General features: G+C 44.6%; 1 protein-coding gene across 4 annotated transcripts in view; it reads right to left on the reverse strand.

Moving 5' to 3' along the window:
* Window positions 1-1769: 1769 nt before the first annotated feature.
* Window positions 1770-26402, reverse strand: part of LOC4576286 (uncharacterized) — a 42894-nt gene continuing 18261 nt past the window's right edge. For 3 of the 4 annotated variants that reach the window (XM_061646961.1, XM_001237744.2, XM_061646962.1), the window contains 4 exons: window positions 4652-4827; window positions 4082-4449; window positions 3633-3897; window positions 1770-3569 (listed from right to left, as the gene is read on the reverse strand). In XM_061646961.1, coding sequence (XP_061502945.1) covers window positions 3105-3569; window positions 3633-3890 — 723 coding nt within the window. In that variant the 5' untranslated portion in view covers window positions 3891-3897; window positions 4082-4449; window positions 4652-4827 and the 3' untranslated portion in view covers window positions 1770-3104. Of the gene's footprint in view, window positions 3570-3632; window positions 3898-4081; window positions 4450-4651; window positions 4828-22591; window positions 22832-26402 lie in introns of all 4 variants that reach the window. The other variant, XM_061646960.1, reaches the window with a different exon arrangement.

Here is a 26402-nt window from a genome sequence, read left to right on the forward strand (position 1 = left end):
AAAGACCAACCAACCACTAGCTCCAGCGTATTCGTTTCATCATCAGCTTAGCGGACGATCGCTCCGTGTCCTTTTGAGAACGGTTTCCGGGGTCGGTTTTGATGGGAGTGAAAGCAATTTGCGGTTGTTGGTGAAACCGTATTCGTCAATATTTCGCGCACCAAACCAGCACGTTTGACAATGTACGCTCGCGATTATCGCCACCTATTAGAGCCCGGGAACTGTGGCCGCGCGTCATTAGCGCGCTTTGCCGATGGGGGATGTATTGTGAAGGGGAAGGGAACGGGCGACGGGTGGAGGAAGTAGATGCAGCCAAGGAGGGGGGGGGGGGGGCGAGGAGGGGGCGAAGAATTGAATTTGTAATAACTGGTGATTATTGGATAACTGCATATCAATTGTGGTCAAGAGACGCTGGTCGCCGGGGCTGACTGATTTAATGGGTCTGGTGGTGCTGAGGTGGCCCACACAATGATATGGCGCTGTGTGTTGCGGCTTTTGGTTCTTTGCATGTGTGTGTGTGTATTTAGTGTTTGTGTGGTTTGCGGTTTGCGCGCTAGTGTTTCGCTGACTGACGAGTACGCAGTGCAAACAGAGCTAATTGGTGTAGGTTATTCGGACAGATTAGCAGTCAATGTTTGCATTGTGTGAGTACACAATCGGAGCAACAATACACAAAGTTGTTGATTGTTTTTTTTTTATTATTTAATTTAGACCACTTGGGGTTTTGGAAACGCAAAAGACAACAACTTACAACTCGGGCGGAGTATTGCACTATGGGAACAGCACAGGATGATTTCCAATTTAATTTAAATTTAAATTGTTTCACGAAGAATATAGTCATACAATTAAAGAATTTCACCAGAAAAAATCGCTTCTAGCCTGATTTAGGGTAAATGTACCGATAGTGGTGGTAGTACCAATAGTGGTGGTATTGCATTAAAATGCGGTTCATACGGCAAATTACAAGTAATTAAGTTATTTAAGTTAGTGTGAATGTTCTTTAGCCTTTTACAAAGGGTTTAAAAGTTAAATGGGGCCATTCCGTTTCTTAGTGACCCAAAAATTAATTATTTTGTGAAATGAGTCAACATTTTTCCAAAATCCTTAGGATTTCATAACGAAACTCATTTTTCTGTTAACGTTCTAAATGACCACATAACCACGCAATTACTAGTTTTTCAACATAACTGTTATGAAATGTTATTGTTTTACTAAAATTATTTGCCTTTTGACCATATTTATGCATTTTTGAGTGTTTTTTACCATAGTGCCATTATAGGTACACAAAACAGACATGTTCCTATAGTGGTTATAGTTATAAAATCAATAAAAACAGGTCGTTTTAGATTTTTTCGAGGATAATTTTGACATGTCGTACTGTTTTCACTAAAATGAGCAACAGAAATGAGTTTTATGTAGGTAATTTACCAAAAACAGGCCAAAATTCGCTTATATGGCTGAATGAAAAATTGACTTCATATCAAGCACACTCTTCCGGGTGTAGGTTGATGACAGGTGTGATGCAGTACTTTAGTCAATAGTTTCATTGATCAAATTTATACATTTTTTTACGATCAAATTACGCAAGAAACCTATATTATGGCAGTAATCCTTGCTATTCATACGAAAACAGCTTCGAAACTAAGTTTCATTGATATTATACACCGTTTTTGATGCATCTTTGTTTACCACCACTATAGGAACACAATACGACGACTATAGGAACCATACCACCATTATAGGTACAACGAAGCAGTCACAAAAATATGTATTTTTTCGTAAATTTGATGTATTTCATGATAAAAATGGTTGTGATTGCGTAGATAAAACATATTCCAATTGCTATGTGTTAAAATATTCAGAAATTATCCTTCCTCACACTTTAAATCCATTAAAACACATCGGTACCACTACAAATTGCACCACTATTGGTACATTTACCCTATTCTCTATTGCAACACAATTTAGTAGATTGTGTGCTGATAGAACTTTAAAAAAGCTCCCTAAATATTCGAAACAGCTTTCGTGGTCAACTTAAGCCCGATTGATTTACGCCGCCAACCTGTCAACCGCTATTGTGGATGTGTTAAATGTGTAAATGCTTCATCTAATTAAACACATTCCTGCCTGTCCATACATCCCGTCACGAAACACCCTTCTCAGCAGCATTTTACAACCAAGTTCCCATAACGCCTGTCTTTGTACTGCAAAAGGAACGCAAGCTACTCAAAATTGCACTACCGATGCGTTTAATAACTTTGCTCATTTAAACGAACTTCCGTTGGTAGTCGTTATTTGATTTTAACAGTCGAGGCGTTTGGTATCGATACATAATAAGGCGTGAAGCTCGAACCAAACTCCGTACGAAATAACAGCTACCTGGTGGTGTGGGCAACGGGTGTGTCAAAAGGTTCAATGGAAAGTTCCCAAACAATTTAGAAGTATTTACCAAACACGCACAAGCTGACGCTTTTCCAGTACCGATCCGGGGCAGATTTGTCGCCTAGGCCGTTGGTTTCGATGGAAAAGAAAGTGTCAGGCTGGTGACGGAATAACCGATTACATGCAGACAGGCTCGTTTTTGGCGAAAAGGGAATCAATTACACTTTTATGAGGTTACAAATGACGCACATGGGAATCATGTTGAGAGAAGGTACGTCCCGCTGTGATGCGACTTCTAAATGGACGGAACAGTTTATTCGAAATTTAGAAGATTTGTTAAATAAAAAATAAAAATGTAATGATTTGTTATAATAATAATTTGTTAATGTGTGCATGTGTTGTAAATTATTTAAATCTTTTATGAAAAAAAGTTTCTGTCCTTGCTTAAAAACTAAATATTCTCACAATGATACTTCATCTCCAAACGGTAGCGCCATCTATGTTTCGCTAGTGTAACTTATGCATTATTTCGATGTACTTAGCGGAACAACCACCAGAGGGCAAGTATTCAGTTTGAAATTAACCGTTACACAGTTCGTTTGTTCGTTCGAAAACTTGTTTGTATTATGCATAATTTATTGAATGACTCATTTAATTTTAAGACTTCAATTAAAATCCACAAAGTTTTATTCTTTTTCCTTCGCGTATGCTTCAAACAGTCTTCAATGATTTTGCAATTGCTCTAAATTGTTGATAAGCATCGAGAGCGTTATTTCCGCCTGCTCTACCCGGTCCAGCAGGGCACGCACTGCCTGCCCTGCCCCATTGCACGCGCCTCCCAGTTGCGGTGCAATGCACGATCGTAGCTCATCCAGCTCGCGGAGGGCCCGCTCGCGGAAAACGGGATCGCTGGCGTACTGTTCGGTGACGTTTGACAAATTGCCCTCATTCGAGGTGCGTATCGCTGTCAGCAGCTGATTGATGAGCGCAAACGGTTCCGGCTGGGGACGCACCGTTGGCGTGCGAAGTGGCGTTGAGGTGAAACCGATCGGTGTGCCGCCGAGCCAGGAAGGTGGTGTACTGCCGCGCGGTGGAGTGATGGAGCCTTCCGGTGGCGTGATGTTGCCGCGGAACGATGGGAAACGTTCAAGGGTTGGCTGGTGAAGGGACGGTTGGTTGGGATAGAGCTGGAATTAGGGAAAATAAAATGAATTAAAATGGTGCCCACACCAAAAAAAAAAGCTACTTACAGGCATCGACGGTAAGGAGAGAAGCGAATGTGTAGAATCACGCAGCTGAAGTGGACTGAAGTGCTGGGACGAATGCGCCTGGCCGAACAAAAACTCCGTCAACGCACGGTGCATGGGAAGCAGCGCTTGGCGCAAAACAGTCTGCACCGCTATGTTCTCTTGCCGCACATGTTTGATCAAACACACGACAAGGGAGCAGATGCGCTGAGCCAGCACGGATAGCAATTGATAATTTCGACAGCCTCCCAACGGGTCCATGTTTGAGCTGCGAGCGACGAAACACCGAAACGAATGAACGATACGGAGTTTGGTCTACTGAGATCGTGTTTATGTAAATGTGTCAAAACAAACGCGTTCGAAAGGAGGTGTTGACACGGAAATGTGAGGGGCTGATAATGAGCGTTTGATTTGCGGAGGGAGACAGATCCAGTGACCATGGCGATACTTACCCAGTGAGATGTGCCAGTACCCAGGAGCCATGGAACAGTATTTACAGTCGTCTTCGAGTGGTTAAAGCAGAAGTACGTGAGACCGAATTACCCACGTTGAATTGAGCGTATTTTGTGCATTCATGTGCATTCATGTGTCTTCGATCGGGAAGTGTGTTCACATCTCATCTCAATGCGTGCCAAATAGGAACGTGCGAAGCCCCGTGGATATTGAAGCCGTTCCCGAATCGGAAGAGCACTGCGTCATTGCGAGAGGCCTGATGAACAGTGGAATTAATTACCGTTATAATTAGCCCGTCGCCTCTTCGAAGGGTCAATGGTGTGCTATTCTGCGTGCAGGACGATGCTGAACACCGGCGTTGCGGAACCTTTGTGGATGAATGAATCACAAAGCAAGCATTAGTGCGGGATAGCGCGTTTAAAGGGAAGAGATTCGCGTAGCAGTGGACGACAGTTTGTCATCAGCTTGAAGCAGCGAGCAAAGTGACACTATCGAAAGCACAAGACGCACTCATTAGTGTAGTGTTGCCCAACGGCAGACCCACATTCGCCAGACATTCGCCTATTTACCCAGCTTTCTTAGGAGCGTAGACGGAGCGGATACAGATGCGCTGCTTCTGTATCGTCGGTCCTTATCATCGCTGCTCGGTCCGTCCGCAGCGAGTGCCGATTAATCTTCACGTCTGATGAATCCTCAAGGATGTCTGTACCATCCCTCTCGATTGCCATGCCTTATGCCTTCGCTTCTGTAAAGAAAAAAAGAAAAACACAATGAAGAAAAAAAAACCCTAGCTAGAAGTGTTCGTGCTCCCTTAATTCAATTTGCAGCATCTTACATCTTTCGCAGGAAACACACACCCGAAGTGAGAGACAATTTGAATTTTGCAACCAACCCCCCCTTGCTAGCTTAATGGAAGATTCTGGCGTTTAATCGAAACTAGCTTCAAAGTTTCGAAAGGAATAAAAGACAAACAGATGCAAAAGAACGGGGCTGACCCTTTCTTGCTACCAAAGGCGTAGAATGTGACGTCTGTCCTGGGTTAATTTGAAAGTTTTCAAATAGAAAGTTTGTGTGAAAGTTATCATGCTCACTAAAAAAGGGTTTCTTATTTTTCCTTATTCTCCCTTACAGCTAGGGATTCAGAACAGGGAAAAGGTGGGAAACTTTCAAAAGTATGACAGCAGTCAGCGCTGCTCTGCGGGAAAGCCCAGGGTCCCCGAAGGGTTTGACAGGAGCTTCCCAAATCGTTTCATGATGTCTTCGATTACCTAATCCAACAGTGTGTGTGTGCGTGTGCGTGTGAGAGAGTGTCCCTTATCATTTTTGAGGTCATTTTCAAACTCCAGCAGCAGCGGGGTGAGTGGGATATTATAACCTTTACGCACTCTCCCCAATGGGGACGCTCAGCGTTAAGCGTGTACGTTAATTTTGACACAGTCTTTGAAGTTTGTAAATAGCCCTCCCACTCACACAACTGGACAGCTAGGGGTTGTTATAAAGGGTAAAATCACAAACCACCGCTTGCCGTGAAGCCTTGCACGGATCTCAATTACGAGCACGAGCAAGTGGGTATCTCAATTCTTGCCAACTCTCTTCTATTCAAAGGCCTCTTCACTGCTGCTAGCAACCATTTAGTAGGGTAAAATATTACACATTAATCCACGATTACACGCTTCTGTGTTGGCATGGCATGGTTGGAGCGCAAATGAGAAAAGCCATTTGAATGGCTTGAATGGGCATTAGCCCGCGCGATCGCGTTTGATAGTCAGTGCAGCATGAAAAGCTTGCTGCTCTCGGCCGATGAGGCGGGGAGCTGCGAACCAATAGGATCGGGGAAGCGGAAAAGGTGTCCATGTATTCATGTGCGTTATCTTCTTACGCCCGTGTCGATTAGTTGGGCAATGGCGCACTGGTCGCGGCATCAATGCGAGCTCACCACGTGATTAAAGGTGAAACTGGTACGTATTGCGTGCGGAAAGCTGCTTAACGGGGAAAAGGGCGTATCAAAAAATCAACAAATAGAAAGGTTAATAGCACGAAGCAGCCTATCCGACGCTTGTGTAAATGTGTAATATTTTTGAATATTTAATGATAAACACTATTTCGCAAAATGAATGGAGCCTCGAAACGCTTTTTGTGCGCGTTGGTTTGGTTGAGTTGAATAGCAAATTCCCACAAAACACAGCATCAACTTCATGGAGCCGCTTGCCTACAGTTAGTTGTATTATAAACAAGCAACAGCTTTGCGGGGTTGTTGTGGTGCCCTCAAAGTTCCCCTCCCGTCCCGACACACTAAATGGCTGACTGGTTGTCAATCGAGCTGGGGTTTTGAAAAGTTTGTCAGCAAACAGGCGAGTTTAGGTAAACGATTTAGGCTAATAACTGGGGCTGGCACCTGCACTTGCTTTACAGCAGTTTGTCAAACAGTTTGTCTGCCCTTGTGTGTTGTGTGTGTGTATGTGTTTGCATGTGCATTAAAGCAGAAATGTGCAGGTTTATGTACCAAAGGGTACAGCGAGAGCTTTCTGTAACACTGGCAGGCAAACGGTAAACAAACGGAGGGAGTTGGGGCTTCACCTGGTACACTGTACATTTTGTCAGCTTCCCCAAACTGTACCGGTAATGTTGCCACTTTCCACTGAACCACCAGCACTGAGGGTTACCGGAACAACTGCGCAGGAACAAGGCAGGGAGGGAGATTGCCCAAACAACACCAACCAACATCGGTGCCATTGGTTTCTCCTTAGAAGAGTGCATGAATAATCGATGTTACTGGCGGGGGGATGGTGCCTCAAGGTGCCTTACTGGAACACCTTTTGCTAGCAGCACCGGATTCTGTGGGCTTTTAATTAAAAGTGCGTGCTAAATTAGTAGTCCCGATCGGGTCGAAGGTTTCTTTCAAACACCGGAACCTTTATGCTCCGTTTCACATTGCGAGATGCTGCAAAGTTATGTCTGTGACAGTGTAAATAGGCACAAGCAAAGTGGCGGCGAGCAAGCGACGGTAATTACTGGGAACAGAGTGCAACATGAAAAAAACAAGCCAAGAAGCACCTACAAGGACACGGCCAGGGGTACGCACAATCGACTTTACAGGTTTCGTCGGCAAATGGTTTCGCAAACATGCCCAAAGTCAATAGGAAAACATGGACGGACTTGAAGTTTACTTTCACTTTTCCTCGCCCAAGTCCTGCCCGACATGTCCTGCGCGCTGGTCGAACCTTTACGGTCGGTTCGATACTTTCCATCGGCGACTGGCGGGGACAATTAAGGGGTGACGAAGAGGGAGAAGGACAAGGTGAGCAGAAAAAACAAGCAAACAACGTTACTGCGTGAACGTACGTAACGTTTGGGCCTTGTTTTTTGCATCCTCAGGGCCTTTCGATGTCTTCGTCGGTAGCAATAACAGCTGATGTCTTGTTCCGTTGCGTAGCATGTATCGGTCTTTTTTATGGGGAAAGGCCCAGACCGATGCCATACCGAACCATGTTCCTTTCCAAAACCCTCGGAGCAATATCTTCTAGGTTGGGTGGCCAACATTTTCACCTGTCCCTTTGGCTAGGGTAGGTTGTCGTAAATACAGGAATGCTTGAAAACTCTGCCGCAAGGAGGGATAGTCATTGCCAAAAATTTAGTTGAGAACAGCACATCGCGGGTGAGCCACAGACGAAATCACTGCCTGAGAGAGCAGTGGAAGCACTAACGGGCGCCTAATATTGGTGCGGTATCAAATCTTTATGAAGGTTGCGTTTTTTATGACGACGCCCAATGGCGTAAGGAAACCCTGAGCTGATACGCGGTCGGCGAGCAGTCGTAAACATGTACCGGGGGCTCATAAATCGTTGTCTTCAGTGCGACGGGTGGGAGAAATACTTCCAAAGCGTGTAGAATGTTATGTTAAACTGAAGTAAAAAGTCTTCACATTAACACATTAAAGCATCTGCGGAGAGAGAGAGCGAGATTTGCGCTTTAAATGCATGATGTTCGCTTTCGCTTTGCTGGGAATGTCCCGGGAGACTGTGTGTGGTTGGAAAATGACGTAAAGAAGCAGTCTCGATACTCCCTGAGGATGAGTTGAGGGCTCATCCAGCAGGTTCCATTTTGCATTTTACATGAGCAAAAGCTTAGGTAAGATCAGCTCTTGTGTGGGCAGCACCTTGAATCCTGTGGTCAGATGTTGCCTGGAATATTGATTGCTTTTCACTGAAGGACTTTCATCGCGACAAGTTTGCTTAAATATTCTCATTTAGTAGAGTTTAACTTCAGCATTTCCAGAAGGCTTATAAAACCACTGTAACGCATAACAAAGGTTATACTGTTTACCAAAATCGATTGGAGATAGTCAGCAGCGCTAACGCACTTAAAGCTCATAAAGCTTCGGCTGTCTGCGTAGTGGCTTTGGAACGCAAACACTGTGGAACATATTACATGACGGGTACTGGCAGATCCGAACATTGAACATTGTTAAACTCCACTCCACAATCTACGCCAAACCGATCAATTCCCCCGCCCCCCAGCCAAGCAGCAGACAAAAGCGAGCAGTGGCAAGAGCATCGATATGCTGCTTATGCATGTAGCCTTCAACCTCATTGATGTGTACGGTACAGGGAGGGTTGGTGCGGTGATAAAGATAATAGATAGAACCACGCCGCCTCGCACGCACACACAGACACACACACACACACACGCGGGATGATGTGACTTGCAAAAGCCCGAACGCAACCGTCAAGCGCCAATGGACGCTAAAGAGGATGAACAGGAACCGGCAACAGGAAGAGCAGTCTACTTATGTTAAATCATACAAAATTGACTGACCGAGAGCAAAGCTGTCAGTGCCCCAAACTCACCCCTGTACTGTTAAACTGGAAGTGGAAAACGCACCCAACCACGCAACTGTATGGAAAATTTCCGGTTTCGGGTGATGCACATTACACCAAACGGTTATGGTGGGACCAAAAGCCGTGCAAAGTTATGGAGCTGCCCCCTGATAGCTTGGCCGGGATGATATACGAAACACTGATCGAAATAAATCGTGTCCAGAGCTCAGAGAGAGACAGAGAGAGAGGCAGAGAGAGAGATAGAGAGAGAGAGAAAGATAGAGAGAGAGAGAGACAAAAATGTTAGGTTTGTGGAGTGTAGCTCCCGTTTATTTTTTGTTCAAAACCCATCCAACGTTAGCTCCGAAATCCAGCGTGTAAGAGAGTCGGGTGTCCTTTGGCCGAGTGAAAGCTAAAAGGGGCAAAAAAGAAGGAAGCAAGCAAACCGGGACAAAATGGGAGGGCTCGTAAAAGATAGATAAGATGGTAAGTGATAGATGGAATAAGCATACAAGATAAACGGTGTGGGATGACATGAGCGAACGAGCTGGGTTCGGCACCTCGGAAGGTCGTTACTAATGGTCGTTTTGGTAGCGCGAGACTGGAGCATTCGATCCGGGGGTTTTCGGGAAGGGATGGTTCCTAGTGCGCCATGTTTGCAGTGCAGTAACACGGTAGTTACTGTCCCGGGAATGGATGGATTTGCACAACTGTAATTTGACAGTACCGGGTGCCGTCCTGTCGCACTGGTTAGTACAAGCAGTGCGAGATTCGCTTTTGGTTTGTTATTTCAATATTATTTCTTCATTTTTCGGTTTGAATTAGGTGTAATTGTAATCTAGATATAAGTTATTAATATTAGAAGCTTTTACTTCAAAGTTTTTAACCTTTTTAATTGAGCATTTTTCTACAAACAACCAGGCTTCTCCATTGCAGCTCAACTAAACAATGTATAATGTAACAACACCATCTTTGACACAAGTTGATTGTTCTAACAGTACTATTATATCACAAATTTATTTACAGTCTTCTTTTTATTCTTCTTCTTCTTCTGCTTCTTCTTCTTCTTCTTCTTCTTCTTCTTTTGGTTCATAAACCGTTCTCGGTTGAGGCCTGCCTGTGTGATAGTCAGTCCTACGTATGGCGGCACAATCGTTGCCGCGAAATTTTGACTCTAACTCAGCTGTTTATGTCTCGAAAGCACCAATTTTTGACAGTGTGTCACAATTTTTGCCATGAATTCATAAATTTTTGACAGTGCGCATCAATTTTTGTCTCTAAAGCATTAATTTTTGACTGCGCTGTCAATCGCTTTACGTACAGAATTTAACGCAATTTTGTGAAATTGTGTATTTCGAAGTTATTGAAATTATGTTAAAAAGTGAATAATTTCATTGTTTTAATTTCAAATTAAACAATTTGTTTGTCTATTTTGGAAGTTTTGCAGCCTTGTAAAATTATAATGATTCCTACAAGAGCCAAAAATTGATGACTTACAGACAAAAATAGGTGCATTAGAGTCAAAAACTGATGTGCACTGTCAAAAATTGATGCCTTAGAGCCAAAATTAGGTGGCAACGATTGTATGACTGGTATGGTGGTGACTGCACGTTTCTTATTTACTCATCATAAACCATGCCAGTTTTGACCAACCGTTCATACCTTCCCCTTAAGTTGGTTTTAATTCCGATCAAACTTTCCGATCACAAAGAACTCTGCTGGAATTACCTCGTGCCGTGCACCTGTTGTTGTTTCCCAGACACTGTTTGGACAGTGTGTTTGTGTGGATGGCCGTCCCATTTACAGACTTTAAGCTCAAAACCATTCTACCTCACTACGGCGTGTTCCATTGCCCCATTGTGAATTCTGAAAAGAGCTTCCGGTTTCATTAGGAAGTTCGAACCAACCCATACACCCGGTAAGCCAAACCTCCCCCAATGGCAATCGTAAATGTTATTTCAAGCGACAAAGAGAATTTCATCCACTTCACCAACGCCGTTCAATCTCGCATACTCGGCGCGCACAACCTCCTAGCAAGCGGTCCAGATCGTCCAGAAGAAGCGGAAAACCCCGGTACAAACGAAACGCCCTTGGTTTGTGTGTGTGTTCGTGTGCCGACTGTGGTTTTGTCGGTGAGCTGGACATAAAGCAATTAGCAACATTTCCCACCGTGAGGTAGGATTCTTGGGTGTGCGCTCCTGTTACGCTTTGCCAGCATCCAACCAAGCAACACTTTTCTACCCAACGGTTGGAAATTGAACGCTGTACGGACGGTGGGCCGTTGACTGATGATGGGAGCCCACCAGTTACAGGCTCACCGCTCCGACTCGTTGCTGGCAAAGACTTTGCCAGACCGCACGATTCCCCAATCCCGGATCCAAATGCCCTGCAGGAAATAATTATTTGCGTTTGTAAGGGGTTTGCAGAATCAACAACAACAACAGCGTCTCCTGATGGGTTTGGCCGTGGATTGCTTTCCGGTAGATGCCAATAGCCGGTGTAACACGAGACGCAGCCTGCCTGGGTTTGTGTTGATATTTCTTGAAGCTAGGCAGCGCACGTCAGCCGGTTTGCAACATTCGGAATGATTGAGTGAAACACGGGGGCTGTTGGGTTTTTCGTTCGGACATTGATCGCTTGTTCCGGGTGGGTGGGTGGGCACCGCAACGATCACCGCCCGCCATATGTTACCAGCACCTTGCGTGTGTGTGTGTTTGTGAATCTTGTTGTGGTTAACTGAGGGGTGGTACGATGTTTCCTCGGTGTAGCCTGTATCGGACGCATCGGAACTGACCGGCCCATCGGTACATCGAACGCCTGACGTGCGTTCCTCCTCTGCGTCCGATTGTTGAGACGTGATTTGCAGACCCAGAGACCCACCGAGCAGCCGGTTCTCCGGTGACGCTCGGCTAACAATGGACTGCTGACCGCTATCAGTGCGCTGCTGATTGAAACATGCAACGTGCATACCGCATTATGCATCCGATGAGCGTGGAATCATGCTTTCCCAAGCAGCTCGACTGCTTGACCTAGCCGCACTGTGGGGCAGTGGTTCGTGCTCACGGCACTCCCAGTGCGGCAGTAATGCCGGTCGACAGCTCGGCACACGACATACAGAGCTGGCCTGTCCGCCTCCATCCAGTTCAGCGGTTCAGAGCGGCTCACAACAATTTCCTTCGCCCGAAATGGAATGCAAATAGAAATTTTCAGCTGAATAAAATTCAATTTGTACCCCCGTTGTACTGCGTTCTAGTGTGTGTGTGTGTGTGCGTACTGTCTACTGTCTCGGATCTTGCCGGATCTGCCCGAGCAGCATCCTATTTGACCTCTAGCGGTAGCGCGCGCGCCCGCGCTCGTTTGCGCCATTGTTTTATGAACATCATGAGTGTCTTGCGTCTTACAGCAGCTTTAGCTCCCGGAGGGGCGGGAGGCTATGGGCCAATGGCTGAGGCAATGTAGATATATGCTTGATTGCGAGAGTTGCAAGCTTAAGCGTGTATGTGTTTTGTGGTATTTGTTTCTCCCGAGAATGAACCCGGGCATGTGTTAGGGCGGGGGGCATTGGGGTGTGTTTGTGTCGGTAGAGCATCGGTGAAGAATTTAATTTATTTGGTGTTTAACTTGCGCTACGTATCCGCCCTTCAAGCAAATGGTAAATAAGCTAGCTGATGAGACATTGCGTTCGTGGAGTGAGCTTCTGTGAACGTTTGGAACGTTTGCGGTGGTGTGTTGTTGTGGAACTCGAACTGAGGCAAAGGATGTTTGCAAAAATACTGTTTGTAATCACTATTGAAATTCTACCAAAATTCCTACGCTATTTAGGAAATACTTTAATTCCTACGCTGCACTTTTACTACCGGGTGTGGTTTGTCGATTGGAACTGTATAGGTTCCTGGCCCAGGTTCAAGTATCGTTCTGAATTCGGAACAGTTCTGGGTACTGTTCCAGGAAATGTGTGAAATCGAGAGCTATTTCTAGATTCGTGTGGGTTCATGGTCGGTTCCAGTACCGGTATGGATTCATGATCAGATCCAAGATTGGTATGGGTTCATGATAGGTTCCAGAACCAGTACGGGTTCATGATATGTTCTAGGACCGGTATGTATTCTTGAAAGGTTCCAGAGCAAGTATTAATTCATAAATAGGTTCCAGGGCATGTATGGGTTCATGATTGGTTCCAGGTCCGGTACGGGTTTATGATCAGTAGCAGAACAGGTATGATTTCTTGATAGGTTCCAGGGCATGTACGGGTTCATGATCAGTGCTTGGACCGGTATGGGATCGCTATCGATTCCAGGAGTGGTATAGGTTCAGTATCTGATCCAGGACCGACATTAGGTTATGTACAGTTCTTGAATCAGAATAGGTAATGTATTCGTATCATAATCAGAATGGTTTTGATGTTGGTTTTAGGTCTCATAAAGGGTTATCATTAGTACCTCATTTTAATTTATTCTCCAGGCCATTAATTTGTTCGTACTCTTTTAAGCAGTGATGTCAAACTCGTTTTGGGTCGCGGGCCGGATTACGGTTCAAAATATTTTCGCGGGCCGCAGTTAGTTGGCGGTGGGGTGGGGATGCTTTTTATCGGCAAAAATAAATAAGGACTTATTCTTGGATCTAGAATCTTATCAATTTTATTCGTAACCTTCAATAAACAGTTCATGAAATTCATGAATTTACTTATGCTTCACTTCAGCGGCGGTCATGCCTGCTCGGAAATTTGCCTTCACACAATGACACACAATTTGTACCTCGTATATTTTGGCAACGGTAATGACTAATAAATCAAAATTTAGCACTTTTGTGCTTGGTTTTTTCATGGTTTTCAAATATATCGACCTTATTTTTGCACAACCATATCTACAGAGTATCTTCATTAATGAAGTGAAGAAAGTGGAATTCCAATACATGATTTCCGATCTTTCCAGAAAGCCTCAATGTCGGAAATTGGGTGAAAATATTGACAGTATGACTTTAGAGTGCACTCAGGAAACAACTACTAAAACACTTGCTACATGTCATCCTCGCGGATACCTTCCCAAACAAGTAACTATGTGTAACTTACTTCACTCTTCGATAATCGAACTATTAAAACTGAATGTTTAAACCTTCTTCCTCAGTGGAGAAAAGTAAATACACCCGTTTTTCTTTAATTTACTTTAAGTTAAGATCCATTACTTCATGCAAATAACTGCCAAAGTTCTTCGCGGGCCGTATGTTTGACATGTCTGCTTTAGAGTAAAGGAGATATTTGAAATTGAGTTGCGCAGCCCTGTAATCTGTTAAAATTGACCAGTTATATCTAAAAGCACGAGTTTCATCAAAGTAATTTACCTTCATTAGTATTTATTTTAAATTGTGGAAATGTTGGGAAAACTTCCCTTTTTAATTCCATTAATCCCCCGGTTTATGTGCAACGGTTTTAGAAGTGCTCATGATCAATTGGATAATTTATTTAGCGACAAATCAGCATCAGCCGGGAGTAAATCATGCTGCCGAGCATGGTTTATGCGCTGCATACACAAAGCAGCACTACCCACTCAACACTCAACGCTGCCTCATCCATCATGAAGGTGAAAATTGAGCGCAATAAGAAAGGGATTACACGGATTAGAATGCTCGTGCTGCAGCACCACACATACAAACACACGCACACACATCCTCATTTAGCTCGGCTTTAAAGTAATTTGTTAATGAACAACCGTCCGCCCCTTCCCGGGTAGTACTAGCCCCGCAAACCACCGTGATCGTCAGTCTGTTTTCGGAAGCTTCAAATTTAATACCAGTCAGATCATGCCCTTCAACCGACTCGGTACTGGGACGCCAGCAGCAGCAGCACTACGAGCGGGTATTATATTTCATTCTGTGGCTTACCGTACTGTCTGCTCCGTAAAAAGGGAAGCGAAAGGAGCAATCTCGCTTTTGCCAGAAAAAAAGAAGTAGTCTTTATTCTACCATCATCTTCTGTCAGAAGCTGTCGAGCCAAAAACCCCGTTCCATGAGGAAGATGCTTTTTCTCCCCCGATGTGGTTGGGTCTATGCTTTGCCGTTTAATTCACGGTACACAGGGCTGGCAGGGAGGCTAGTGGCTGTGGTTCTAAAAATAGCTACCCGTATGTATGGGCGGGCAACTTGTTCCCAAGGTTCTCACGAAGCAGGTCATTTACTTTCCCTTTGGCTTGCCTCGGTTTGGTGAAAACTGACGCTCTGGTTGGATGTTTGCAAGGATAGTGCATTGTTGACAGCTGAGCGACGGGTTGTGCTGTGGAATGCTTCACCCCATGAGTGTCACCTGCCTACGGGAAAGTGTCGTTTCCAGGAGGCATTCCCGAGTCGTCCCTTACGTTGGGTACCGCCTCTTGTGTGGTTAATCTGGTTCATTTTCATCTCAACTCCCTGGGGAGCGCTACACCGAAAAGGGGCCATCATAAATAATTTTTCCATTGGATAAATCTTCCCAGTTACCCTGCTGAAATATCCCAGCACCGTCCGACCGACGTATCTGTGTATGTGTGTGCTAAATTATGATGCGCACTAATTGAAATATTAAATATGAACCAAAACCCCGTAGCAGATTTCGCTTGCGGGCAGAGGACGATAAGCCGAAACTCTTCTTCGCACTGCACAAGACACGGATGGGGTTTTCGGTACGTCCTGGTACTCGTCCACACACAGGCACACAAAAGCACCCCAGAGAACAGAAACAGAACCTTCTTGGCTCGAGGGGTGGAGGTGTACATATTACGTTAACTTTAATGAGCAGATGTGTGGGCATGTGGGTTTAGGGGTTACCCTGTTGGCTTTCCGGGATGATGCTACCAACATTGCTACACACGATAACGCTTTCCAGATGATTGAACCATTTAACGAGCGGTATAATACGAATTATCTTACCCTAGGTCCGTCGACAGGATGGGTCGACAATCTATCAAGGGCGTGCTCGTTCTCGTTGGTTGCGTATCGTGGCGGGGTTTGTGTAATATGCAAGCTCTTGTTAATTGAAGACCATTTCCCGCAGGCACTTTGGTCCCTTTGCCCACGCTCCTCCGTGCTCAGTGTCAGGGTTGTAGCGGGCTGTACAGGTACGGCAGCACACCTTGTACCAATGTATGCAAAGCGCATTTAAAGTTTATGCTTATTTAATATCCCGTTAAAATAGCTTCCGTGCACCGATGGGAGCTACTTACGAGATGGAAAATGATTGCGATTGTAACCGTTGCCGCAGAAAGCAGGACACGGACAGGAAGAAATGCTTACACACAGGCTCCACATAAATCACTGGCGGTTTGTGGTTTGGCAGGAGGCACGAGGTGGGCTTTATGGTGAATCAGCAAAGCCTAAGCTTTAGGGGGCGATTTAGACGATTGCTGAGGCGACCACACACACACACACAGACAATTACGGTTGGATGCCATCTTTCATCAATCTTGTGATGCTTTCAGTGGCAGTGTTTGAAGGGTGTGTGCAGCCACTCCCCATGGAAAGCCACTGACGACGACGAAGCCAGGTGACGACGGAATTGCCTAATGTTGTGGTAATAATACTCTACACACGGTTGTGTGTTCGTTGTCAACTACACAGCCCTTCGTAATCCTTCCCGACACCTTGTCAAAGTTTTCCGCAAATCCACGTCTGTCAACGCGTGGTCGTCTCCCTCATTCGAGGCCGAATTCGATTCGAGACAAAACGGGTGAAATGGATTCAAATGTTTCGTAATAGTCAGTCGCACAAATCGCACGTAAAGCCAGCCCGAATCCATCCCCGGCTGTGGAACGAACTGGAAACGAACACGGCGGCCCGGGCACAACATATACAAAGTTGAACGCTGTGCTAGTGGGGGGTAGGGCTTTGCTGTGATTGCTGCACTTTGCTGCTAGTGGAAGACAAAATCTTGACTGTGCTGTATTTATGGTAAAGCTAATCACCTTCGCTCTCCGCCCTCCCGTGATGGCTGTGATTGGTGTAGTCAGCGTTGTTGTGCTGGCGACACGAAACTACTTCTGGTTAGCGGTGACACTGCATGGAGACGAAGCAGAAGAAGGTCCTTTCGTGCATGTCGACAAAACTGTCAGCCAGCACGCGATGCTCCAGTACGATGAGCTACCGCAACCGAAGGTAATTGCAGGCAATGCTTAAGAGGATTCGGTAGATGGGTAATTGTGGACGATGGTTGCAGACAAACGGAATAGGGAAACATGACAAAGAGCTACTAGCACTACGAGAAGTGGGTAGCAATTGTTTGGGATTTCTTTGCCGCTGGAGTCACACTGCAATACGGGGCGCTTCATCTCGACTGTCATCTTGAAACGTTTTTCCGAGTCGTCAAGAAGCTAGACTTTACCTTTCCCAGTGTACACCGAAGGGTTTGCTACAGCAGGTCAAGGAGCAAAAGTTCACAGACTCGGAAGATGAGGCTAGTTAGGGTCCGAGGCTGCCAGAATGAAAATGTTGATCTCACAGCAGCAAGCAAATCGGACTCCGGGGTTGGCTATTATTAATTTCAAATATACTTGCAGATTTGTGCCGTAAAACAACCCGTGCAGACACCATCGCTCAACGCGTGTTCCAAGCTACGCAATCAGCATCAGGAAGTTGCGTTGCTCAGCTCAGCGGACAGTTCGATCTAAATGCAAATATTTCCCCTCTTTGTGCGCCGGTTGCGTCATTCAGACTCAGTTTAGCATGAGTAAAGCAGAGACAGAGAGCGTACCATAGACAGAGCAAAAGTGAAATCAAGGACAAGAATTGTTGAAGTAATGAAAATAAAACAGAAAACCGGCAACACAAACCTGGTGCTGTGGTTCCTGATTGTGTGTAATGGTAGATTTGTTTGCACAGTTCGTTTCGTGGAATGTACTTTCCTTCTTCTGTATGCTTTTAGAAGGGAAACGACTTGGTGGAAAAAGAAGATTTAGCAAAAACACACTCAAACGAGCAATCGATTCACTTGGTAAGGTGTGGTAAACAGGCTAGGAAGACGCCCCACAAGGGACACCGTGGACACGTGGAGTGTTTGTTGAACCTTCCCCACTGTTTGACAGTATTCCTCCGGTGCGATTTGTGTTCACGTAAGGTGATGTTAATTGACAAGTGTAAAGGTACAAGTGTCCTCTCCAGTGGCTTCATGTGACCCATTAGGATACGCGTATCCTTCTTCGCTGGTGCGAAATTCCTCGAAATACATGCAGAGCGTATGGGGCTTTGCTACGAACACGTCGGGGCTTATGGCTCAAGGGTGACAAATGAAAATTGGCATACGTACAGCGTATAAATTGTATTGAATTAAAGCCTAAAGGCAACGCTGCGCGCTCTCTCTCTCTCTCTGGTTTGTTCCTTTGCCGAGCGGATCTGCACGGCACAGAACCGTCCTCGAAAGAGCTGGAAAAGGATAAGCTGGTGAATGAAAACAAAAAAGGAGGAGTAGTAGTAGCTGGTAGAGAAAGGTAGAGTAGAAAAACAACCATTTGAAAAGACTGAGTCTCGGCTGCTTTTTTCCTGTTCACTTCTCAAAGAGGGAAAGAATCGAAAGAAAAGAATATCCAGGAAGAGGGGGTATGACTCCAGGGAACACACAGAAATCCTCGCTATGGAGAAACCTGTGCCAGAATTGTGTGAATGGAACTCTCGATTCCAAGAACGGGTGAAAAAGCAAGTTGCTTTAGCTTCTTGCTACCGGTTTTGTTTTTCATTTCCACCATTATCACCATCACTGTTAAGAACGGGTTGTGGGGTAGGGCTAAAATGGGGGTAGAATGTATGGACGAAAATAATACCACAGGCTGCAAACAATAATGTCTGGATGGTTGGAGGAAAAAGTTAACAGCAGTGAAGAAATAGTAGTTCATGAGAAGTGAAAAGGTGCAGCATTCTTTGCACGCTTCATATCTTGCTGAATTTCTGACATACATCGAAGTTTTTTCCGTGAAATTCTACAAACCACACAACTCGCTACCGGGAAATGCTTCGACTTGTTCACGGAATAAAAGTAAACGCTATTTCGTTTGCAGCAGTTGAAGTAATAATGTGATCAAATGATTGAATCTGTTTTAAACAACTCAACAAGCGAATCGAGAATTTCCAGTAATTTTCTAGAGTCAAAGAACCGGTTTCAATGAAAGCAACACAAACAAATAGGCACAGGGCAGCACAAATGAAAGCTATGGTGAAGATGCGTTCCCTGGAAATCACGCATGAAATCAACAATCCACGATGGACGAGGTTTGATGAAAAGCGAAAAGAAATCAGCTTCGCTCCACACGAAGCAGGAACAAGTTTCCGGGAATTTTAATTATTTTAACAGATTTGTATAGATGCATGGGTGTGTTGTTCTTGCAGGAACGTTGTTTGCAAAATTTGACAGTAAACGTGATGTTTGATTGAGTTGAGAGTATTCCCACAGTATATGTGGGATGAAGGCTTTTGTTACGTTCCTAGAAGAGCGTGAGAATGGAGCTGATGCATTGATTTCATTCCAATCGGTGGGTTGTTCGGAAACTTGTGATGCGTAAAAGAGAGAGATAAAATGTGTGGCAAACACTATTAACCTCACAACGATTCATATCCGACGCAGACTTCATTTGCATGGGAAGTTACATTGATAAAATAAAATAAAAAACTCATTGGAAGTAGGGTAAGTGTACCAATTGTGGCTATAGCACCAATTATGGCTATAACGAACGCTATTTTCACTCTAAAACAGTATATTTGTATTCTAAAACCACTGAAGGATTTTTCATTTCACTTAAGAACATTTTAACACATTTGTGCTTCATTAGTTCTATGCTGGTCACATCCGTTTGTTAAATATCACCCTTTTAAAATGTGTTGCCAAGATTTTTGGTATCTCTTACCATTTTGCTAAGAGCAGCACTGTAGGATATTAGCGATTTTCAAGCACCTAACCATAATTTTATCTCAAAATCATTATTTTGGTGCAAAATATTAGTTATTTAACGACTTCACATCAAAATCTACCAACATTTCATTCGAAAATATGCCTTTTTCCTGTACGTCCATAATTGGTACAACTAACCTTCGGTGTACCATGTATTGCAGTATGCTATGGATGCTTTGTTGACAACTATCGTTTTGGTCGTAGCGCGTAGTTTACATGTGAAAAACTGGGGTTTCTCGTTATTTTCGCAATCTAAAGTGTTAATATGTGTTTTAAGCATCATTTATTTGTAAAGTGGTCGAATCAGTAATCAGTGGAATAGTCAGTAGAATGAAATCGAATCAGTTTCACCAAAATAATACAGCCTTGAATGACATTCATACGAAGAAAGCGAAATCTGAAACCGCTCGTGTCGCCTTATTGCCAAATGCGCTCTTGTTCTTCCCTAATCGATAGTTAGTGCTAGTCTTGGCCAGAAGTATCTTGGTCAGAAGATAGTTGAACTATGGTTACGATTCTTCATATAAACAAATTCAAACAGACCACCCGGATTTGTGCTCATCTTCGTATCGCGCTGAAACAGTAGCTGGCTTCGGTATAGCTTCCAGGTGATATGAAGGCTTGTCAGGTTTGTGTGTGTGTCCAAGCACGTTGTCATCAGAAAGGTGTACGAAAGTTTTTTTTATGATTAGCCTCATCAATTAGTTTGAAATTTTACCCAATACTTATTTTTACAGGCGTAAAATCGGTATCTTGATAACATATTACAGCCATAATAGGTACACTTACCCTATCACAAATCATATCCAAAGAAACCACTTTTTAATGGAATAGGTTCGAATGTATCGTATAAAACATTAAACTACGTAGTATCACAACGTAATAGCTTGTTCCTGCAAAGTTAAACTCATGGTCACACACATACAGCACCCCACTTCTTTAAGATAGTTGCAATGTATGTATGTGTGTATCTCCATTACTTCTTAATCCCCAAAACTGTGGGGCGTTTGTTTCAGCCTTGACACTTCAGTTTAACACCTCAACACGGGCGAACGTATGGCGGGAAAAGTTGAATAGCATGACAAAATATAGCCAGCAGAGGAAGGAAAAAGAGGCAAAGTATCACATAAAATATGCTGATAAGCATGAAGAACAAACGAAAGGCAAACAAAAAACCTTCTTTGCCAGAAAAAAAGCACAAGTGGGGCTAAACTTTACGTCGGCAAATTTACGCTACCGTAACCGTTTGAGCTAGGGGGGATTAGAGGCGTAGGAACGATAATACGGGTGGCTGGTGGCCGTTGGCAAGAATAATTGCGGGATTAAAGCGGGTGCACGGCGTGCACGAATGCGGGCGGTGGCCCGAGCTTATTTATTCGGTTGGACAACATTCTCATACTAATTACATCATGCGAGAAAATAGCGTCAGGGCAGGAATCACTAAGCAGAAAGGCGTCAAGGTGCAAGTGTGTGTGTGTTTTTGTCGTCAGATATAGTCAGTGGATGTGTCTGCCTTTGTGTTCTGGGCCTGCAAATGGTGTTTCCGGTGTGAAAAGTTGTTCCTTTCACTGTGCCGTGCATACGGAGTTGCTCCGTGTTCGTTTGCTCCGTTTGCACTCCCTGAGCAAGAGATAACGTTGCCACAGTTGCATTCGGACAACGTTGCAGAATGCATCTACCCTGCAGCGCCACCAGCACCATTCGGCATCACCGCGCCGTTATCTCCGCAACAGAGTACGCGGTCGTGCATAAAACAAGGAAATGATGTACGAACCTCAACCCCTAGAATGAGCTCTGAGTCGGCGAATGCGTAAGTTGTACAGCAGCACACCGGTTCCCAATATCAGGTTGGGTGCGTGTTTTCACCCCGGGCAGTAGGTGCCCCCCTTCCCCTTCCTCCCAACCCCAGAGGAACCGGAGATTATGTTCCAATGCTCTCTGCGGTTGTGGTTGTGGGCCACCGTGTGACTCTTGGCCGACGACCCGGTCGACCACAGTTTTGTGGTGGTGGGCTTTTCTCCATCTGCGTGTGTTTCTGTGGCTCTCGTTACCCATGCGCCACTCTTTACATCGGCTCGTCACCCGGGGTTCCGAGGCCTTGTAACAGGCTTTAGGAGTTTAGATCCCGGACCAACGGACGACGATGGACTAATGCTCTGCCGGAAGCGACGACGAGTGTCTCGTTTGGGGAAAGAATGCTTCGCAACTGAATCGAGCATCGAGCTTGTGGTACGATAGGTATCACCCGGAGCAAGTGGGACCGGGTTTCGTGCCGGCAAGCATATTGTCCAGCGTAGTGGGGGGGGGGGGGGGGGGGGGGGAGAAGCATTAGGGTATTTATGTTAAACCTTAATGCCAGGCTAAAGAAGCGATGTGAGCGGGAGAACAATTGCACCCATAAATCAAAAAAGCTGCATCATTACGGGCGAAACCGAGACACAGCAGGTCCTCTGCTGAAGGGTGGGCAAAGAAACATGTACATGGACACGGCTCGAAGAAAGCCTCCCAAACTGGAGATTATACACGACATAGAATCGTTGTTTTATTTTCTGCTTTCCAGCTGTGTAACAAGTTTGCATACGTTGGTTCTTTCGTGGGAAATCGTTCGAGTTCTAGCGAAGTTGGGCTCGTTTTGTAAGGCCTCAGGTTGGAAATAAATATAAAAGCTACACCCAAAGCTTCTTGCTTCGAAGGAGAGCTATTTTTGAACTTGTGACGTTCATACATTCTTAATGTTAGGAATTGCATTTAAAGTCTTTACAATTCCTGAAGTTCCAATGTCTTCAATGTCCTACCTTTATACTGCTTAGTACGAATTCTCTGGTTGAGTCTTTGGTTGGCTTGTGAAGTTTGCAGGGACGGATGAGAGCCTTTTATTTCCTGTTCACGTGCATTAGCTTTTTCCTTGCCACATTCTTGGAAAAGCAAAGTTGAAGTGTCCTTTCAATGGATTCTTACCCACACAGACACACACACACTCTCCTGTAACGTCGTCGCATTAGTAGCGTCCCTGTGCAAACGTATTGATCTGGCCCCTGGGAAAAATGGCAATGAAAACAGGGCAGCTTATTGGATTGGAAAAGCGGAGCGGAAACGAAGTAAAAAAAGAAACAAGTAAATGGCAACATAAAATCAACACCCGCCCGCCGGGGTAGTACGGCCGTTCGCTGCCGAGTGGTAGCTTCATACATTTCCCACGGTATTATCCGGTTGCTAGCGGCGTAATCGTGCTCTAAACAACGCCCAGCAGAGTTACACCAGGGCACAACCAACGATGCAAGCGCTGGGCACGGACCACTGTGGCATTCGGTGGCATCCCAGCCCAGACTTTCCCATCCATATGTGGAGTGTCACTGATGTGCGCGTCTTCCCAGAACGGGAACACGTCACGTCGTCCCGGTGGTTTCTCATATCAAGGCTCCCGTGTGGCCAAGCGACACAAACCCAACAAAACCGCGGAAGAAGAACTTACCACTGCGCTGCTTTTTGTGCAAATAGAGTCGAATCCACATCACACACACAGTCCCTCTCATACACAGCGTGGAAAACTTTTCCCCCGCTGCACTATTTGCCAATAGATAGTGGAGCGTTTCGGGCGTACGCTACAATCTGCCAACCAACGAACGTCAAGCAATGGCGTAAGGGGTTTGGCCAATGTAACGCTATCCTTCCGGTGGTCCTTTATTTTGTAAAGACAAACAGCAAGACATGTGCAGGAAGTTGTCTTTCGTAGAAAACCGGGTACCGCGCCTCCAGGCCTTTCCGCCAACAAACGGGGAAATGGTTACCGGTTGGCGGAACCAAAACCAAAAAGCAAAATCATTCCAGCAAAGAGTGACCGGCTAGCTTTAATTAAGTTATTAGTTGTTCAGACACAAGACGACACTGTGCCATAATGTGATGGCTTACAAAGGACCGCTGGACCGAACCGGTCGCGGTAAGAAGTAAATTAGTTGCTTTAAAAGAATATTTTTATAGCGTTTAATTTCATTTTCCACGCCGCTGAGAGCTGGTACGGGCGATAGTGTCACTTATTACCGTAGGAAGCGTCATGGAGCAGACAATGGTCCCGATGGGGAGTGGGAGGAAAAAGAGCGGAAGCTCCACATTGCGTTTCGAGCGGAAATTGGACCTGAAAGGTTTTGGCTTCCCGGTAATGAAATTCCTTTCGTTCGATGTGCTCTTGCTCATAGCTTCTAGCAATACTGCGATCGACCGACGTAAAAGTAGTGAAGCGTGTGAAATAAGGTATTTTATGGATAGTTTTTTTTAAAGTTAAAAGAAGCTTATAAGTTTTTTAGAATAAAAGAAATATGTTCTTTGTAGTTAAAGGTTTACAGTAACAGTATGAAATTTATAGAAAAAAAAAAGTTTAATATGGTATGGAAATAAAACACTTCACTTTCATCTTTCGCGAAGCGTATCCTTCTCAACAAATGCCCTCAACGTGTCTCCTTGAACATTCATAGCCAATAGATCCTTTCGCTCTGTCTTTTTGTTGCACCGATTGTCCTTTATGTCCGAAATCGTATGTCACTAATGCACTACGTCCCGATGGTTGTAGCTCCAGCAGCTGCAGCGTTTGCCTTCCAAATGGTCCTCAAAACGTTGTGTTTCGTCGGCAAACAGCAACGACTGCTCCACTCGTTGCTGATCGATTGAAAGCGAAGAAGAGCTGACACAACTAGCTGACAGCGAAGCGAAGAACAGCGAAAAACTAAAAAGACATCAAAAATGGTGCTGCTACCGCTGCTGCTACTGCAGAACATAGTACTCTAGAGATGGGACGGTTGATTTGGTTGACTCGGCTGACTACGTTATCAACATTTCAATTTTCGTTGTACCGTTCCGTGCTTTGTGTGTGTATACATATTGTGTGTCTGTTGTACGTTGCTGTGAAGGCACGCAACTTTGCAGCAATCACAAAAAAAAGTCAGCACGTAGTTCTGATGAGTTTCAACCTTCATTGTAATGGAGAGCTTATTTCACTCAACAGTCTATTTAATGTTTACCCAGTTTGTCGCCCTGGTTGTAGCTGTCCACGGTGCATTTTTGTATTTTTTCTCCTCTATTGCCTCATGCGTAATAACAATTGCAACTGGGACTTTGTGGGTCGCAGTTATGCAGTGTACTGTTGACTTTTTGTCTACCCCTTTGCGGTGTCCATGTGGCTCGTTTGCGGAAGAGTTACTTTGATTTTCTGGATTGTTATCAGCATTTCGAGGAATTTAATGCTAGGTCACAAATTAATTATTATGGTGGTGTGTGTACGAATTCTGCGAAAAGGTAATTAAATGCACCAGTTTGTAGCTTTATGATGGAACTGTTGATGTATAGAAAATCCTTCTTTTTATGCTTCAAGCTACATGATTTACATGCCATTGTGTGGAATTATTTTCCCCCCTCTTTCTTGTCATAGTTCAAATGATACCATATTGCCCAACAATAAATATGGCTTAAAAGTTGCTGACATTTACTGTAGAAGTATTCAAGCATAAAGCTTTTGTCCACAATCATTGACACGTAATTTGGATCAAGATTGTGTAGTTGATTTTTCTCTTTCAATGCTAGTAAGGCTTCGAAACCTTCGAAACTGTTGCATATCCTTGAACTGTCTGCACTGACACAACCCTATTGTCTCACATGCTATACATGAGCAGGACGGTTGCGGTTGCTTGCTCGAGCGGCTTTGAGGTTTTTTTGTTATGTGGTTAGGATTGTTTTTGATCTTGCAGACACACATACAGAGATCCCGATGAAAGCCCAGAACGGGGACCGGTAATGGGGAAAGTTTCGGTACCGTGTTGCTGTTGCTGTACCTTAAGGCGATGGCTTTGCTCTACCCGGTGGTGTCGGTGCTGGTCGGATGCGGTTTTGCAGTAAATTTAAAGCAAAAGGGAAACATTACACACACAGTCCCATCGCTTGCATGTAATCATTCGCTTCCGTTTGAACTTCTGAGCATGATATTCGTTTGTTTGCTTTCTTTTCTTTTTCTAGTTTATTGCTGGTTTTGTTGGATTAGCTGGTTGGTACAAATGGATTTTTTAAGTCACGAAGAAAGAGAAAAGCAGCTACTGAAATACGTTGGCGGTTGGTTGCTTTAAGTTGTGCCGAGCAGGACTGGAAACTTAAAGCTTAATATTACACATCTAAAGACAGTGCAAATATTAGCCAATGACACTTTCGATGAAGCCCTTTTCAGAGAAGAAGCGTCACTGTAATTTCCTGGGAATGATGAACTATAAAGGAAGTAAGATTATGCTGGTGTTTCATTTGCAATAATTCTATTCCCGTCGGGCCATCGTTTGCATTATTATTTTTCTCCTATCTCTTGCCAGTAACCCACATGCATTTCTACACGACTTGTGAAAAGAGTCATCCTATCCCTAGCCCTTTCAGCACTCCCAAAGTACTCCCTGCTTCCGTTGTGTAAGTTTCCTTCGCTTTAAATCGACTTCTCCCTTACTACACACTCAGGAGCCGGCTCAATATTCGTAGAAAGATAACCCTATCATCAAACACTCTGCCATAAAGCATAGGGAGAAGCTTTTATTACTACAGCCCAGCCCCACACACACACACACACAACTAGAAATGTAAGAG

Source organism: Anopheles gambiae, chromosome 2 (genome assembly GCF_943734735.2).
Source record: "Anopheles gambiae chromosome 2, idAnoGambNW_F1_1, whole genome shotgun sequence".
Taxonomy (NCBI): domain Eukaryota; kingdom Metazoa; phylum Arthropoda; class Insecta; order Diptera; family Culicidae; genus Anopheles; species Anopheles gambiae.